At 45.1% G+C, this 14,327-nt stretch overlaps 3 protein-coding genes across 3 annotated transcripts in view; 1 reads left to right on the top strand and 2 right to left on the bottom strand.

Moving 5' to 3' along the window:
- The window catches only part of LOC147632707 (NAD-dependent protein deacylase SRT2-like), a 59,876-nt gene that overhangs the window by 18,328 nt on the left and 27,221 nt on the right, over window positions 1–14,327 (bottom strand). The gene's annotated exons all lie outside the window — the stretch shown is intronic.
- Window positions 10,622–11,997, bottom strand: LOC147632709 (uncharacterized). The gene is made up of 5 exons (XM_086807838.1): window positions 11,825–11,997; window positions 11,469–11,613; window positions 11,201–11,362; window positions 10,821–11,070; window positions 10,622–10,713 (listed from the first exon to the last, which is right to left on the bottom strand). Exons 1-5 carry the CDS (start codon window positions 11,995–11,997, stop codon window positions 10,622–10,624), a joined length of 822 nt encoding a protein of 273 aa, XP_086663964.1.
- On the top strand, window positions 12,488–13,749 carry LOC147632708 (uncharacterized). Its single transcript, XM_086807837.1, has 2 exons — window positions 12,488–13,573; window positions 13,674–13,749. The coding sequence occupies exons 1-2, from the start codon at window positions 12,495–12,497 to the stop codon at window positions 13,747–13,749; spliced, it is 1,155 nt and encodes a 384-aa protein (XP_086663963.1). The 5' UTR covers window positions 12,488–12,494.

Below are 14,327 nucleotides of genomic sequence, written 5' to 3'. Positions count from 1 at the left end.
TCCCATGCATCTCCCTAGACATAGCAATCCAGGTGCAGTGAGCTAGACTCTAAAGACCCATTGGTATGAGGAGATGCTCCACCCAATACCTTCAGATCTGCCGAGAGATCCTCAAGAGATACACAAGTTCCCCTCCATAGGCAATGGATGTGGAGAGCCTCTATGCAGTCAAAGATGTTGAGGACCCACTTTGATCCCCTTACATTGGGCCCCATTGGTTACAGATGCCCTTTTTCAGACTGTCACTTATATTCAGCATATATACACGCTTGACAGAGATCACCTCCCACGACTAGCACTAAAGTCCTCTATGCAATCCTCAACGACACGGCTGCCACCATTACCGACACATGCATGGTACTCTGAGGTAGTTGAGTGGTTTCATGCACATGGCATTCAGATGGACTGTCTCCCCCCGTTTTAGTATAGCCTGGATTCCCCCTACCTTGCTCTCTCACGATAGGAGATCAACTGGATCATCTGCTTAGATCTACTTGCGCTACACATACACCAAACATGGGTGTCTCTGTCAAAGATTGGTAAGAAGTGTGAGTACTACATAGATCACTTCTTGAGACTCTCCGAGGATGGATTCTTTGAGATCCCGGGGGCCGAGATACATACAGATACACATGTCACATGCTATACGTATCACAATCGGCCAGTTCAGGGTATCCTCCCACCGCCTAGAGTAGAGACTGGTAGAGCTAAGCATATCCCACATGAGGAGAGGACATGCACAATATGCATCACAGGAGCAGTAAAGGATGAGGCCCATTATATGTTCAGTTGCTCGGCTTACTATGAGATAGGGGGGAAATTCCACTGCCTCTTCCAAGAGGGATTCGGACCACTCACACGGGTGATACAATTTGAGGATCATAGGTGCTTGGCATGTACTTGATGGAGCTCAGATGACACATGGATGTAGTGTTGAGGCAGCATGCTGAGAGACAGCCCCGGCTCCGACAGGACACCTCATAGAGAGCCATCACAGATTTCTTTGTGGTACACACATCCACATCATAATCCACTGTCCACAACAGTTCCTCTACTACGACATCAGAGCCCACCCATACACTGCAGCTCCACGCCCAAGAGGAGTTCTTAGTGAGAGAGCTCGATCCATTCTGCAAGCCAGACATCCCCGACCAAAAAGCATCAGGACCCTCCACCACAGAGAAGGATTCGTGAGGTTCTCAACTGACATGACATGCTCCCATCACAGAGGCCGAACATTCACTCCACCATCAGATCGGTTCTAGCCGAGGCAGGTATCGTCATTAGCTAATCATAGCATATCTCACACTACACAGGATCATCTGTTGATAACATGTACTGTCAAATGTTTTCATTCTACTTTTTCTTTCAGTTTTCCATGGCTTAGTATATCCATGGTACCATTGTATTACTTTTGGTCTCACACGTCCTTGGGATCTTCCGTAGATGTTAATATAACTTTCTTTCTTTCTGTCTCTGTCTCTCTCTCTCTCTCTCTCTCTCTCTCTCTCGTACATGTTAATATATCTTTCTTTCTTTCTTTCTTTCTTTCTTTCTCTCTTACACGGTACATGTTATCATCTGTTGATAACATGTACTGTCAGATGTTTTCATTTTACTTTTTCTTTCAGTTTTCCATGGCTTAGTATCTCCATGGTACCATTGTATTACTTTTGGTCTCACAGGCCCTTGGGGTCTTCCGTAGATGTTAATATAACTTTCTCTCTCTCTCTCTCTCTCTCAACAAAATGAAAAAGTACTGAATAAAAAAGCTGAATTTGGGATGACAGAGGATACCCCATACATGTACTCCGATTTGTCTCATAGGCCGAGTTCGGTCTTTTGGAAGACGTTAATAAAATCTCTCTCTCTCTCTCTCTCTCTCTCTCTCTCTCTCTCTCTCTCTCTCTCTCTCTCTCTCTCTCTCTCTCTCTCTCTCTCTCTCTCTCTCAGTTTCAGTTAGTTGTTTAGTTGTTTTTAGCTTTTCTTACACAGACATTGTATCAGATCCACCAATTGTTGTAACCTTTTTGGTCTCATAGGTCATTTTGGTCTTCTGAAGACGTTAATATATCATTTCATTTCATTTCATTTCATTTCATTTCTCTCTCTCTCTCTTTCTTTCCTGACCCGCCAGCACCATGCCCACAGACATGTACTTTCTTTACCGCAGAGATGGTAAGGAAGGCCATTGATAGGATGAAGACTGGAAGAGCATATGATCATGATGGATTGGTCGCTCAGCACTTTATTCATGCGAGAGACATGCTGGCAGAGCTTCTAGCAGTGATGTTCAATCGTGCTGTGTGTGAAGGCTTACCTGAGACTTGGAGTATGTCCACCATCGTGCCTATCTACAAGTCAGGGGACCCTATGGAGCCAGGGAATTATCGCACTATTATGATTGGTCACACACTAGCACGATTGTATGCATCCATTCTTGAGCAGCAGTTGAGTAGATGGGCAGAGAGAGAGGGCATTCGAGCAGAGGGACAAGCATGGTTCAGAAGAGGTTTCTCTACTCTTGACTCTGCGGGCCATTATTGAGGAGGGTAGGTCGCATGGGCGACGGATTTATTGTAGCTTTGTGGACTTCCGCAAAGCATTTGATATAGTGCCCAGAGCCAGATTGATGAGGCGATTACAGGAGATGGGGGTACCCACAGAGCTCATATGGGGGATTATGGCTTTATATAGATCAGTTGCAGGATAGGTACGCACCACAAAGGGGGTCTCTACTTTGGTTCACTCCACTATAGGAGTGAAGCAAGGTTGCCCGTTATCTCCTTCATTGTTTGGTATGTATGTGGATGAGGCTTCTGACTACATTGAGAGATTGGGGGACAGAGGAGCCCAGCTAGCAGGTACTTGGATCCCACTATTGTTATATGCTGATGATATTGTGTTGATCTCTGACTCCCCTGACAGTATGCAACGTCATCTGGATGCTTTACATGAGTTTGCACATGATAGTGGATTGTCTGTCAACCTTGGCAAAACCAAGGTTATGGTGTTTAACACCACGCCATAGTGGGTTAGGCGATCAGCTCCCACATTTACATATGGGCAGGAGATTGTGGAGTATACAGATGCATATACATATCTTGGGGTAGTATTCAGTGGGCCAGTGTTTTCGATGAGGAGAGCAGCAGAGACTAGATTGACTAGAGCACATGCAGCCCTGGGTGGTTTGGAGAGGATGTGTTCGCAGGTTCAGTTTCAGGAACCTCGAACGAAACTTTGGCTTTTTGACACTCTAGTGACATCAGCTATGCTTTATGGAGTGCAGATATGGGGACCTTCAGAGGGCCATCACAGCGCGGGCGGGTGGAGAGATATGGAGAGGCCTTTGGTATCTATGATTGCTAGGATTATTAGAGCCAAGGCCGTGGTACCTCATGAGATTATTCGAGCAGAGCTGGCGGCTGCCCCTCTGGTGATTGAGGCTCTTACGAGATCAGTCTCCTACATACATGGCTTGTGGGATCTCCCCCGAGACAGATATGCACGCCTCGCCCTTGAGTCCTCCCGACAGTTAGCTTTACAGGGAGACACGGCTTGTTGGTATGGACAGATGACATCTTGGTTCCAGGCACATGGTTTTAGCATGGACAGATTGCCTCCCTTCTAGTATTCTCTGGAGGCACCCTCTCTCACTCTCACACGGACAGAGATTACCAGACTCATCTGTCAGGATTTAGTTCAGCTGAACATTAGAAGGACATGGATACAGCCGACTGAGGAGCTGGGCACGAAGATGGCTTTCTACAGAGAGCATTTTCTTCAGCTCACAGTAGATGGTTTTGTGATCAGACCCAATTACATGGATGTACACTTGTCTCATGCAGTACGATGTGCTATTGGTTAGATTCGCACATCCTCACACCAGCTTGAGATTGAGATTGGCCGATATAGAGGTATACCAACTGAGGCCAGGATATGTCGAGTATGCCATGAGGAGCCAGAGACAGAGCTGCATTATATATGCCATTGTACTGCATACTATGAGATACGTGGTCGTTTCCATTGTTTATTCAGAGAGGGTTTTGGACCACTTTCCAGAGTCATGAGGTACCAGGACCAGAGATGTTTGGGATTGTTCTTGATTGAGTTGCGGAGATATAGAGATAGCCTGCTTAGGCGCACAGAGAGCCAGACTCAGAGGCACGTTACAGACTTCTTTAGTCCAGCCATCACTGCGCCAGATGGACCACAACAGCAGCAGGACATGGATATCGCCTACACCAGCGGTACACTGATTGATCGTGCGATTGAGCTTGGGTGGTCCAGACGCCCACGACTACGGAGGAGGGCATCCCAGCATAGACGGAGGTTGCAGCGGCGGATTCAGATTATTCTTGCGAGACATGCAGGACACCCAGTCAGGGTGCTGACCACAGAGGATATTGAGGAGATCCGCCAGCGTCCGATGCGGCACATATTATGAGATGGAGCACCTCCATAGTGTACCCCCCGTCCCACATGATATTGTATCCCCTCACTGTACTCCACTCACCTCCATAGCGTACCCTCCCCCTCACTATATTCACACCCTATAAGGGTTTCTGTTTACCTTCCAGTTCCAGTTCCATTTTCTAGGTGCCAGTAGTATCATCTTTATTTTTCATTTTCTGGTTTTTTATCCATACATTATATCAGATCCACCATGATGTAACTTTTTGGTCTCATAGGTCATTATGGCCTTTTGAAGACGTTAATATAACATTTCATTTCATTTCATTTCTCTCTCTCTCTCTCTCTCTCTCTCTCTCTCTCTCTCTCTCTCTCTCTCTCTCTCTCTCTCTCTCTCTCTCTCTCTCTCTCTCTTTTGTAGACGTTAATAGAGCTTCCATGGACAAGATGTAAAATTTTGGTCTCATAGGTCATTTTGGCCTTTTGAAGACGTTAATACTGTTAGAAAAAGTGATCTATGTCATATCATAGACAAGGTCAAAGGGATGTGGATGAATGTGGTGAAGGCTAGGAGTTATCCCACATGCAAAGGCAAAGCCCATATGGTACTTGGACCTATATAAAGGGTCATTTCAATGTAATGATACACAACAATTCATTCTCAAGTACACAATCTCTTGGTCAAGTAAGTGCATCTTGTGTTGCTTTGTATTGCTTTTGTCATTTGTTTATAATCATGTTTAGCATTATGTTTGAGCCTCCATAGGCTAGCCTAGTCCTAGATCCATGATTTCCAACATGGTATCAGAGCCAGGTTGGCTATGGTTTAGCTTAGTTTAGTTGTTTTGCCATTTCTCTTCAATATGGTGCCCGTAAAAGGAAGTGCCATTGAGAAGAAGGAATAACAAAATTATTGCATTAGTCTTTGCACCATTAGGGATCTGGTAGGTTCAGCTCTCCAATAGCTTAGATCCTTTCTCTCTTAGCATTGATTTAGGTTTTCATTAGAAAAAGATTTAAGGTTTTTTAAGTCTTAGGAGTTTCTCCATCCTCCTTAGCATCCACAATTAGGGATCACAAGTAGTGCTTGAATCCTTTGCAAACATAGTTACTTGAGAAGCAGCCATTTGCAAAGCAAATCCTCAGTCCTTCGAAGAGCACTAACTCCACCATCTTCACACAAAGCAATAGCAAGGAGTGTTGTATACTTTTGAAAGAAAGCTATGTGTGGGAGAAGCTGAAAACTGAAGTGTTGAAGCTGAGAGGACAGTAAAGAGAGAGAAGAGGAGGCTCCACTGTGGCAGAGGGTGCTGCGACAGAGCCTGTAAGTGGAGTAGCTGATCTTGTTGACAAGTTCTTGCGTGTGGAGGGTAGCAAAGCAGCTTCAAGAAGCCATGGATGCAAGCTTCACCTCATGCCTGCAGTTGAAGAAGTAATCTAGTAAGCAGAACAAACGTAGCAGAGATCGTCTCATCATCATCAACAGTAGCAGCTACTACGGCCAAAGCAAAGAAAAGAAGCAGCAGCTTCACACCGGCAGCAGCCAGCACAGCAGGCGGCTCCTTCAAGCAGTCAACGAAACGGCGTACAGCAGTGTCGTCAGTAAAAAAAAAAAAAAAAACATCAAAAGCACGAAGCAGCACGCAGAGAAGAAGCTCGACACAGTTGACCAGATCAGAAGATCGCAGCTGCGAATCCGAAATCAGCGCCGCTGACAAAGCCAAAATCACCGCCGGTGGAATCAAATCGGCCGTTTTCATTACAAAAAAATGGATTTATTCTTTATTTTGAGTCTAAGGTTTAAAAACCTTAAAGCCATATAAGAGGTTGTTCCTATGGCACTTAAGGATGATGTTCTTTTACCTCTTTTTTGGAAAATTCTCTGCATTATGCCGATGCCTCAAGGATGGGAATGCACGCACAGTCTATGTGCAATGTCAGGACGGAGAAGATGCTATGCAAAAATAAAGATGCAGATGAAGACGCAAGAATGGATGAAGACAAAGACGAAGATGTCAATGAAGATGAACAAGATGCTGTCTATGTTATGTCATAATGACGAATGAATTATGCCCTCTCTTACCCAAATGTTTATGTATGGACACCTCTAACCACCGATGATGTAGGTTATGTGTTATTATGATGCCCACAATATCTCTCAGTAGGCCATGTAGCCCTCAAGGGGGGATTGATGGGAGTTGGGTCTCCATGCTCAACACATGATGGTGCACATGAGGCACAATGTTCATGGATATGATGATGATGATGCTATGATGATGATGGGGTATGGGAGAGGAATGTTTTCATGTAGGAATGTTTTTCATGTCATGTCATTTCTTTTCGCAATGTAGAGCTATGCTCCCTATGAGCGATGCTAATTTCTTTTATGTACTGTAGAGCTATACTCCTTATGAGTTAAGCTTTTTCTTTCATGTAATGTTAGAAGCAAGGAAGGGCATTATGATATGCCATGATCAAGGAAGGGTGTTAGAAAAAGTGATCTATGTCATATCATAGACAAGGTCAAAGGGATGTGGATGAATGTGGTGAAGGCTAGGAGTTATCCCACATGCAAAGGCAAAGCCCATATGGTACTTGGACCTATATAAAGGGTCATTTCAATGTAATGATACACAACAATTCATTCTCAAGTACACAATCTCTTGGTCAAGTAAGTGCATCTTGTGTTGCTTTGTATTGCTTTTGTCATTTGTTTATAATCATGTTTAGCATTATGTTTGAGCCTCCATAGGCTAGCCTAGTCCTAGATCCATGATTTCCAACAAATACAACTTTCTTTCTTTCTCTCTTTTCTTGATGCTCACACCAAGAGCCTACTTTTGTCTCCATGATCCAACATGCAGCCATGTATGAGCCTTGAGGCATCCTTTTGGGGACTTGATCTAGATAGAAAAGGATGGACCAAGTTGAAAACTTTTAAATCATTTTGCTTTGGAGGCCTATTATAAGAAGGCCATCAGTATTTCACCAAATCATATTGTTTGCTGAATTTGGGATCTCATTGCTTGAGATTGATGCAATCTTTCAAACAGTAACATGCCTTTAAACTTGTCTCTTACACTTGACCATGTACCAAAGATTGCACTTACGTCATCTATGTAGCTAGCAAGTAATGAAACAGGGTGGTACTTGAGATGTGGATAGATCATAGACTATGACTAAAGTCTTGGTGCTCCCAACCTCAACCTTATTAGACAAGAGCTCAAATTTGGCTCAATATCATTCATTCCCTATAGGTCAGTGAGGGCAGCTTCAGGGCGGCTCAGACCGCATGAGGAACCCACTTGCATTACAAACCACCTGTTGGTTATTTCCCGCTCCTTCCATTGTATGAGGTTGCCTTCTCCTCCTAGGGTGGCCAACCAGATGAGAAGTGCATCCTCCCCTTTGCTCATCTCCACTCACGTTTACCTTTGGAGCCGGATTTGTACTTGGCCATTTTGCCTATTTTTCTCGGTAACTAATAGAAGGATCTTTTCCCAGGAAAAGAAAAAGGTGTATCATGTATGGATGATGTATGATATGTGCTCCATTTTTTCCTTTTAAGATAGATTCTTCTATTAGTCGAGAAAGAGAAACGCGTGCATATAGGAGACTACAACCGTCAAAAGAGGCCAACAAAATGCTCCAAGATGGTCAAGATACAAAAAGAGGAGGGGGGCTTCTTTGCTTGGCTGACCGCCCTCGGAAGGATGATGCTCCTAAACTATGAGAATATCAAGATCACCACCAACCAAGAAACTGAGAAACCTTGTGGAGCCCTAAATAGCGAAAGAAAGGTGGTGCCTCCTTTGGGCTACTACCATCCCAAAGCAAGGAGAAGAGAGGGGCCAGTTTGGTAGCCAGTTAGAGGGCTCAAAGGGATTGTGTGTTCGAAGATCTTGCACACAGCAAGTGTTTCCTGATCAAACTTAGTGAGGTGAACTAGCTGCAATGACTACACTTGCCTTCTTCACTTCTTGATAAACTACTTCGAGAGAAAAAGGCAAACATTCCAAGATTAGTCTTAAAATACAATCCTTTAAATTAGAAATGAAGGCATCGACCAAATTTTCAGCTCATATGAATCATATGAAGCATCATTTGGATGGATATCCTCGAGCTACATTACTTTCGAAAATGGATTGAGCCGCCATGTCCCCACAAGGCTGGATTTCTATAGGGATAACTTTTTTGCATATTAATTTAGATGGATCGATTGCAAAGCTAGGGTACCTACAGAAACATGTCAATACCTGGAGAATTGCTATTGGTCATATAAGAGCATGATCACACTGATTGTGAACATAAATAATCATGGAAGACATAATCTTTTTCGATGTCCTATCTTTTATGAGATCTGCCATAGATTTCATTGCCTTTTCACAATGGTTTTGGACCTCTCTCCAGTTTAATCAATGTACACTAATCACAGTTGTATAAACTTCTTTCTTATAGACATGAGAAAGCATAGGGATAGTCTATTGATGGTCTCACAGAACCTTTGGGTCTTTTTGAAGATGTCAATCTATCTCTCTCTCTCTCTGTCTCTGTCTCTCTCTCTCTCTCTCTCCGTAGACACAAGGAGTCCTTAGTGAGATCCAGATCAGCTGTACTTGCTCGAGGACCAGCACAGAGAGCTCTCACTAACTTCTTCCATACCAGCACTCCGAGGGCCGATCCACCCATCATACCCAGACCACAGGCTAGTGTAGGAGCTCGGCCAAGAAATACTATGTTGGCAATCATAGGTTCAACCATGGAGCTATGGAGGATGAAACCTCTCCAGAGTTGAGGAGGAAGAAGAAGAGAGAAAAGACAGAGCAAGAGAGAGCAAGTTGGGCACAACACAAGGTGATTGTATTATGAATAAATGATAATGAGAGATGAATGAACCACCAAGAACAATACCCTTTTATAGGCATTAAATCCTATCTTTTGACTCTATCTAAGAGGTTGTTCACACCTCACACCAAGCTGGCTATAAGCCTAATGACCGGATGCTCGTATCTCCAATGTAACATGGTATTTTGGTGTATTCCAAGTAAAGCAACTTAAAGGATGTCATGCTCGTTGGTTAGCCAACCAAGCAAAGCGGCCTCCAGTGTTAGGCTCATTGGGCGATGAACCCGGAATAAACTATGAGGATATGGCTAGGATGGAGCTTCTGCACCTTCTCCCAAGAGAAGAAGGGATTTGATCTATTCATCTACTTTTACCTTACCTTTCTCACTGAAAAGGACACTTAGAGGATCCTTCACCTCCCGGACATCCCGCCGAGCAAGCATGAGCAAAGGCGCTTGGCCACCTAGCCACCACCATTCAAAGTTACTTGGAGCAGCTTCGCCGACGGGAGGACTACTCCCCCTTGAAGCCAGCCCCTAAGGTGCAACGATTGAGGGAGTCTCTGGCCGTTTGACCCCATCTAAGCTTCCTGCCATGAGGATTGCCTCATGGAACATCCGAGGCCTAGGCAGTGCCTACCATACTACTGCAAATCTCCCATCTTTGGCTAGAACTTGGGTCCAACGACCAGTAGGTGGAGCTCGAATTGGCACAGTGGAAATATAAAGGTAAGAGACCTAAAGGGCTAGTCCCCCACCTTCCTCCTCATACGGAATGATGATCGTGGCCTCAATGGCTCAAGCAACAGTGCCTCACGTAACAATACAGGCAAGAGCCCGACCCATAGTGAAGATGCGTAGGATCCTCTGCAGACCTGTTGTGGGCATAGTCACAGGGAATGGGCATTTTTAGACTTGGGATGGTAGCAAGGTGGTTCCAAACGTTATGTACTGTACGGATCCGTACGTACTGTACGTTGTTTGGTACGGGAAAAAATTTTAAGGTACGTAAAAATACATAAAAATACATAAAATCTCAGAAATTTCAGCCACCTACATAAAATTTCAGTCCATATCCACATTGACATATAATTTTATAAAACTTTCGAAATAGAGACACAACAAGGTCAAAAACCTACTAATTCAAAAGTGAGAAATTAGAATCACAAAGTCGTCAATCATACTTAAGTTAATCGTACTTAATACTTAATACTTATTACTTAAGACAAGTCACATTGTCACAAGTGAGTCGTGACAACTCGCAATTCACATCAAAAAATGATGAAATTTGAAAATGAGTCTATGAATAATGACAAAATGTGCCATGTCCATACAACACTAAATCAAAACTAAGGTAATCCAAATCAAAACTCATCATCCGATGAGGATGATGACCCTGGAGAATCAAGCATATAACCCTCCGTGATGACATTGCCCTCGTCATCATACTCAGGCCCTGTCATCATGGGCACAGGTGGGTGGGCTGCCTCAGATGTCCTTGTCCCTGCCTCTGCATCACATCCTGCTGGGTAGTGTGAATGAGGCGAACGGCCTCATTCGCACGTGCTCGAGGAGTCTGAATAGGCAGCTTCCCTCTCCGGGGGCCTCTCCGGCCAGAACTCTCTGCATCTGCAGGTCCCTCATGTAGCTGAATTTTATAAGCCCGAGCTCTCGATCTCGTCACCCGCCTGTCTACACTCTCCAGCTCTCTATGCAGGAGGCAAAGAATCTCGTCCTGCTCATCTCTCAACCGTTGCTCTGCCTCATCAATGGTGGTAGGATCTGGGACCAGCTTGACACATGTTGGATCCACCTATTCAACGTAAAACCAAAGAGAACGCGGAGTGTCAACGACTCAACTTTTTGTATACTATAGTTACTAGTATAAAAGCTATGTAAATGGGAGGCCAATCCCCATAAGAGAATGAATAGGATAAACTCACCTGTTTTGGGGTGCCCAAAGCATGATAAGCTCGTACGAGCTTCATGTTGGCCCTACAATAGACCAGTCTCTCTAGTTGAGAGGTGCTCAAACGATTACGTATCTTTGTATGTATGAGCGAGTAAGCGCTCCAGTTGCGCTCACAAGCACCTGCTGAACAATCCTGCACTCCAATTCAAAAAAAGTGCTTCATTCATGTGAGCTCGGCAATTCCCAACAAGCTTCACAAGGCTAGTTCAAATGGCATAGTACATACATGATATACATACCTGAGATAGCACTCGCAGAGCTATATCTGTAAGCTGTGGAAGACCCTGTCTTCCATAGCTTTGCCACCAAGTAAGAGGAAGCTTGGTGGCCTTTGGTCTAAGAGCAACAACTCTAGCAAATGAGAGTCCCAAGTTGTTGACCCAGCTGCAGAGCTCCGCATCAATCTCCAATTGCTGCTCCACATTATACATACTATTAATGTACCTATCTCGTAAGGTGAGTAGCTCCCTATCATGAAAGAGAAGTGGCGTCTTGTAGAAAGGATGGAGGAATATTGGAGTTTAGGCAGGCTTTCCCTAGCTAGCCGGGTAGTGGTGGCGAACCATGTTCTTTTAGCCACCATGTGGTACATTACCTCTTGCTAGTCTTTCTCTTGGGTATGTATTGGTCAGGTTCAACGGCTGATCCAAAACTTTCTATGGGCCGGCATTGATGGGAGACCGCAGAGTCAAGGTGGCCTGGAGAGTGATCATTTAGCCGCAATGCAGAGGGGGCCTTGGCATCATCGGCCCCTCCATTCAGAGCCATGCCTTGTTGGGCAAGTTGATTATTCGAGATGGTCTTCCGGGCAGTGAGCCTTGGAAGGACTTCCTCTTTGCTAGGATTTCCGCCTACACTCCGATCCTGGGGGGGGCCTAGTCCTCAGAGAGCACGAGATGGATCTTCATAGAGATGCGGGCACATGGCTTTAGCCTAGCATTTGAAGACAAATTTGCAGCCAGTCTCTTGCGCGCTTGGGGTCATCTCAGGCCGGCCTTGCAACAGTCAACTCCAATGGCCTCCGAGGAGCGGCTTCGGCAACCTTTGATCAACTCTCCCATACCTCTTGAGTGGCTGGCCCCGATATTGGATCCTTCTCCGCAATGGCTGGGAGAGTTCACGAGGCATGGTATACCCCTACCAGTTCCTAGCGTGGATGAGTACTCTTTTGGGGTTTCACATTCTTTTGGGTTTCCACGCAGGTTGATGAATCTTAGCCTGCCTCTTCTGAGCAGGCATCGTCTGCCAGAAAGAGGCCTTCTGTCATGCAAGATGAGAATGAGGGTGATACACATACGGAAAGGCAAACCACCTTGCCTTCTCGTGTGCATGCACAGTCTTGGGTCAAAGAAAGGCAAAAGGTGGCTGAGATGGAGATTGCTCGCACTCTCATAGAGTGCAATATCTCCTTCAATGTTTTGAGGACTAACCAATGGAAGAGGATGGTCAAAGCTATAGCCCAGGTTGGACACACGGAGTCATGGTCAGGGCTTGAGTACAAAAAGATGCGCACCACGATGCTTGATGAGCAAAAGGCCTTGATAGACAAGGCTTTGGTGCCAGTGAAAGCAGGTTGGCAACAATTTGGTTGCACTATCATTTCGGATGGCTGGAGTGACACACGGCGACGACACATCATCAATATTCTTGTCTCTTCATGTCTTGGTACGTATTTCTTACGCGCTGTGGATGCTGGGAAGGCAGGCGAACGCATCACTGCTGAGAGTATCTATGAGCATATTCGCCAGGCAATTGTTGAGGTTGGTCCAGAGAATGTGGTGCAGGTTGTAACAGACAATGCTGCTAATTGCAAGGCAATGGGAGACATGGTGGAGGCGGAGTTTCCTCGCATTGTGTGGACTCCATGTGCAACCCATTGCCTTGATTTGCTTATGGAGGACATAGGCAAGCTGAGTTGGGTGCAACCCACAGTTTCTGATGCCACGAAGATCACTACATTCTTCAGAAAGAAGCAGCAGGCATTGGCTATCTTTAGGAGCCACAGCAACCTAGATATGGTGCGGCCATCCAAGACAAGATTTACCTATATGTATTTGGTGCTACACAGGTTTTTCAAATTAAGAGATCCACTATTACAGACAGTTGTGGATCCAAAGTGGAGAGATATGTATCATTCACAGACAGAGCCGACCAAATACATACAGAGACGGATACTGGATGAGACCCTCTGGACGGATGTGCAAACTCTCTTAGTGGCTTTGCAGCCAGTATTTGTAGTTCTGCGAGTCACAGACATGGAGGGCTCCACTTTGGGCTTAGTGTACCACCTCTTCATGCAGATGAAGAGTCATATTGCAGCCTGTACGTCCCTCACACAGAATTGGTAAGTAAAATCTTGATTCTTGATGGCCGATTACAGAATCTTGATTCTTGAGTCTTGACTTACTAATTGCTCTACTTCTGTGTTTATTTTACTCTTGCAGCCGAGATGATATATTGGCTATTGTGGATTATCGATGGGGGTATATGAGTCGCCCCATTCATGGGATGGCTGCATAATAGGGCACCGCGAGCGTTTTCAGATTTCCCGTTTGGTGAGGCAGGGCTGTCCCCTCGCCCCTTTACTGTACCTCATTGTAGCTAAGGCTATGAGCAGGTTTCTTTGGGCTGCCCCTGGTGCTGTGGGTCTTAGGTTGCCTTTATGCACGGAGGAAGAGTTTTTGGACTCTGAGTTAGCAGATGATACAGCGTTGTTCATTGAGGCTTCACATGCTTGTTTATGCGCTTTCCGGACAGCCTTGGAGGCCTTCTGTTTGGCAACAGGAGCTACTATCAATTGGCATAAATCAGTTGGTTTTTGGATCAGTGATTCTCCTCTTCCAGATTGGGGTAGAGATGTTGGTTTTACTTGGATTGAGAGAGGATGCTCTGCAGATACCTTGGTTGTCAGGTGGGCGTTGACATCTCCCTTGCACAACAGTTTGCTCCAACGCTCTTAAGCATTAAAAGCAAACTTCATCACTGGAGTAGGAGGAAGCTCGACTTGGCCTCTAGAGCTTTGGTGGTTAACCAAGTTTTGCTAGCCACAGCTTGGTTTATTGCTTCGTGCTGGATTTTTCATAAGGGCTGCATTGGCC

Source organism: Cibotium barometz, chromosome 13 (genome assembly GCF_041138505.1).
Source record: "Cibotium barometz isolate CiBa-2024 chromosome 13, ASM4113850v1, whole genome shotgun sequence".
Classification (NCBI taxonomy): domain Eukaryota; kingdom Viridiplantae; phylum Streptophyta; class Polypodiopsida; order Cyatheales; family Cibotiaceae; genus Cibotium; species Cibotium barometz.
The sequence above is the reverse complement of the archived record's forward strand: the minus strand, read 5'-3'. Positions and strand labels throughout refer to the sequence as shown.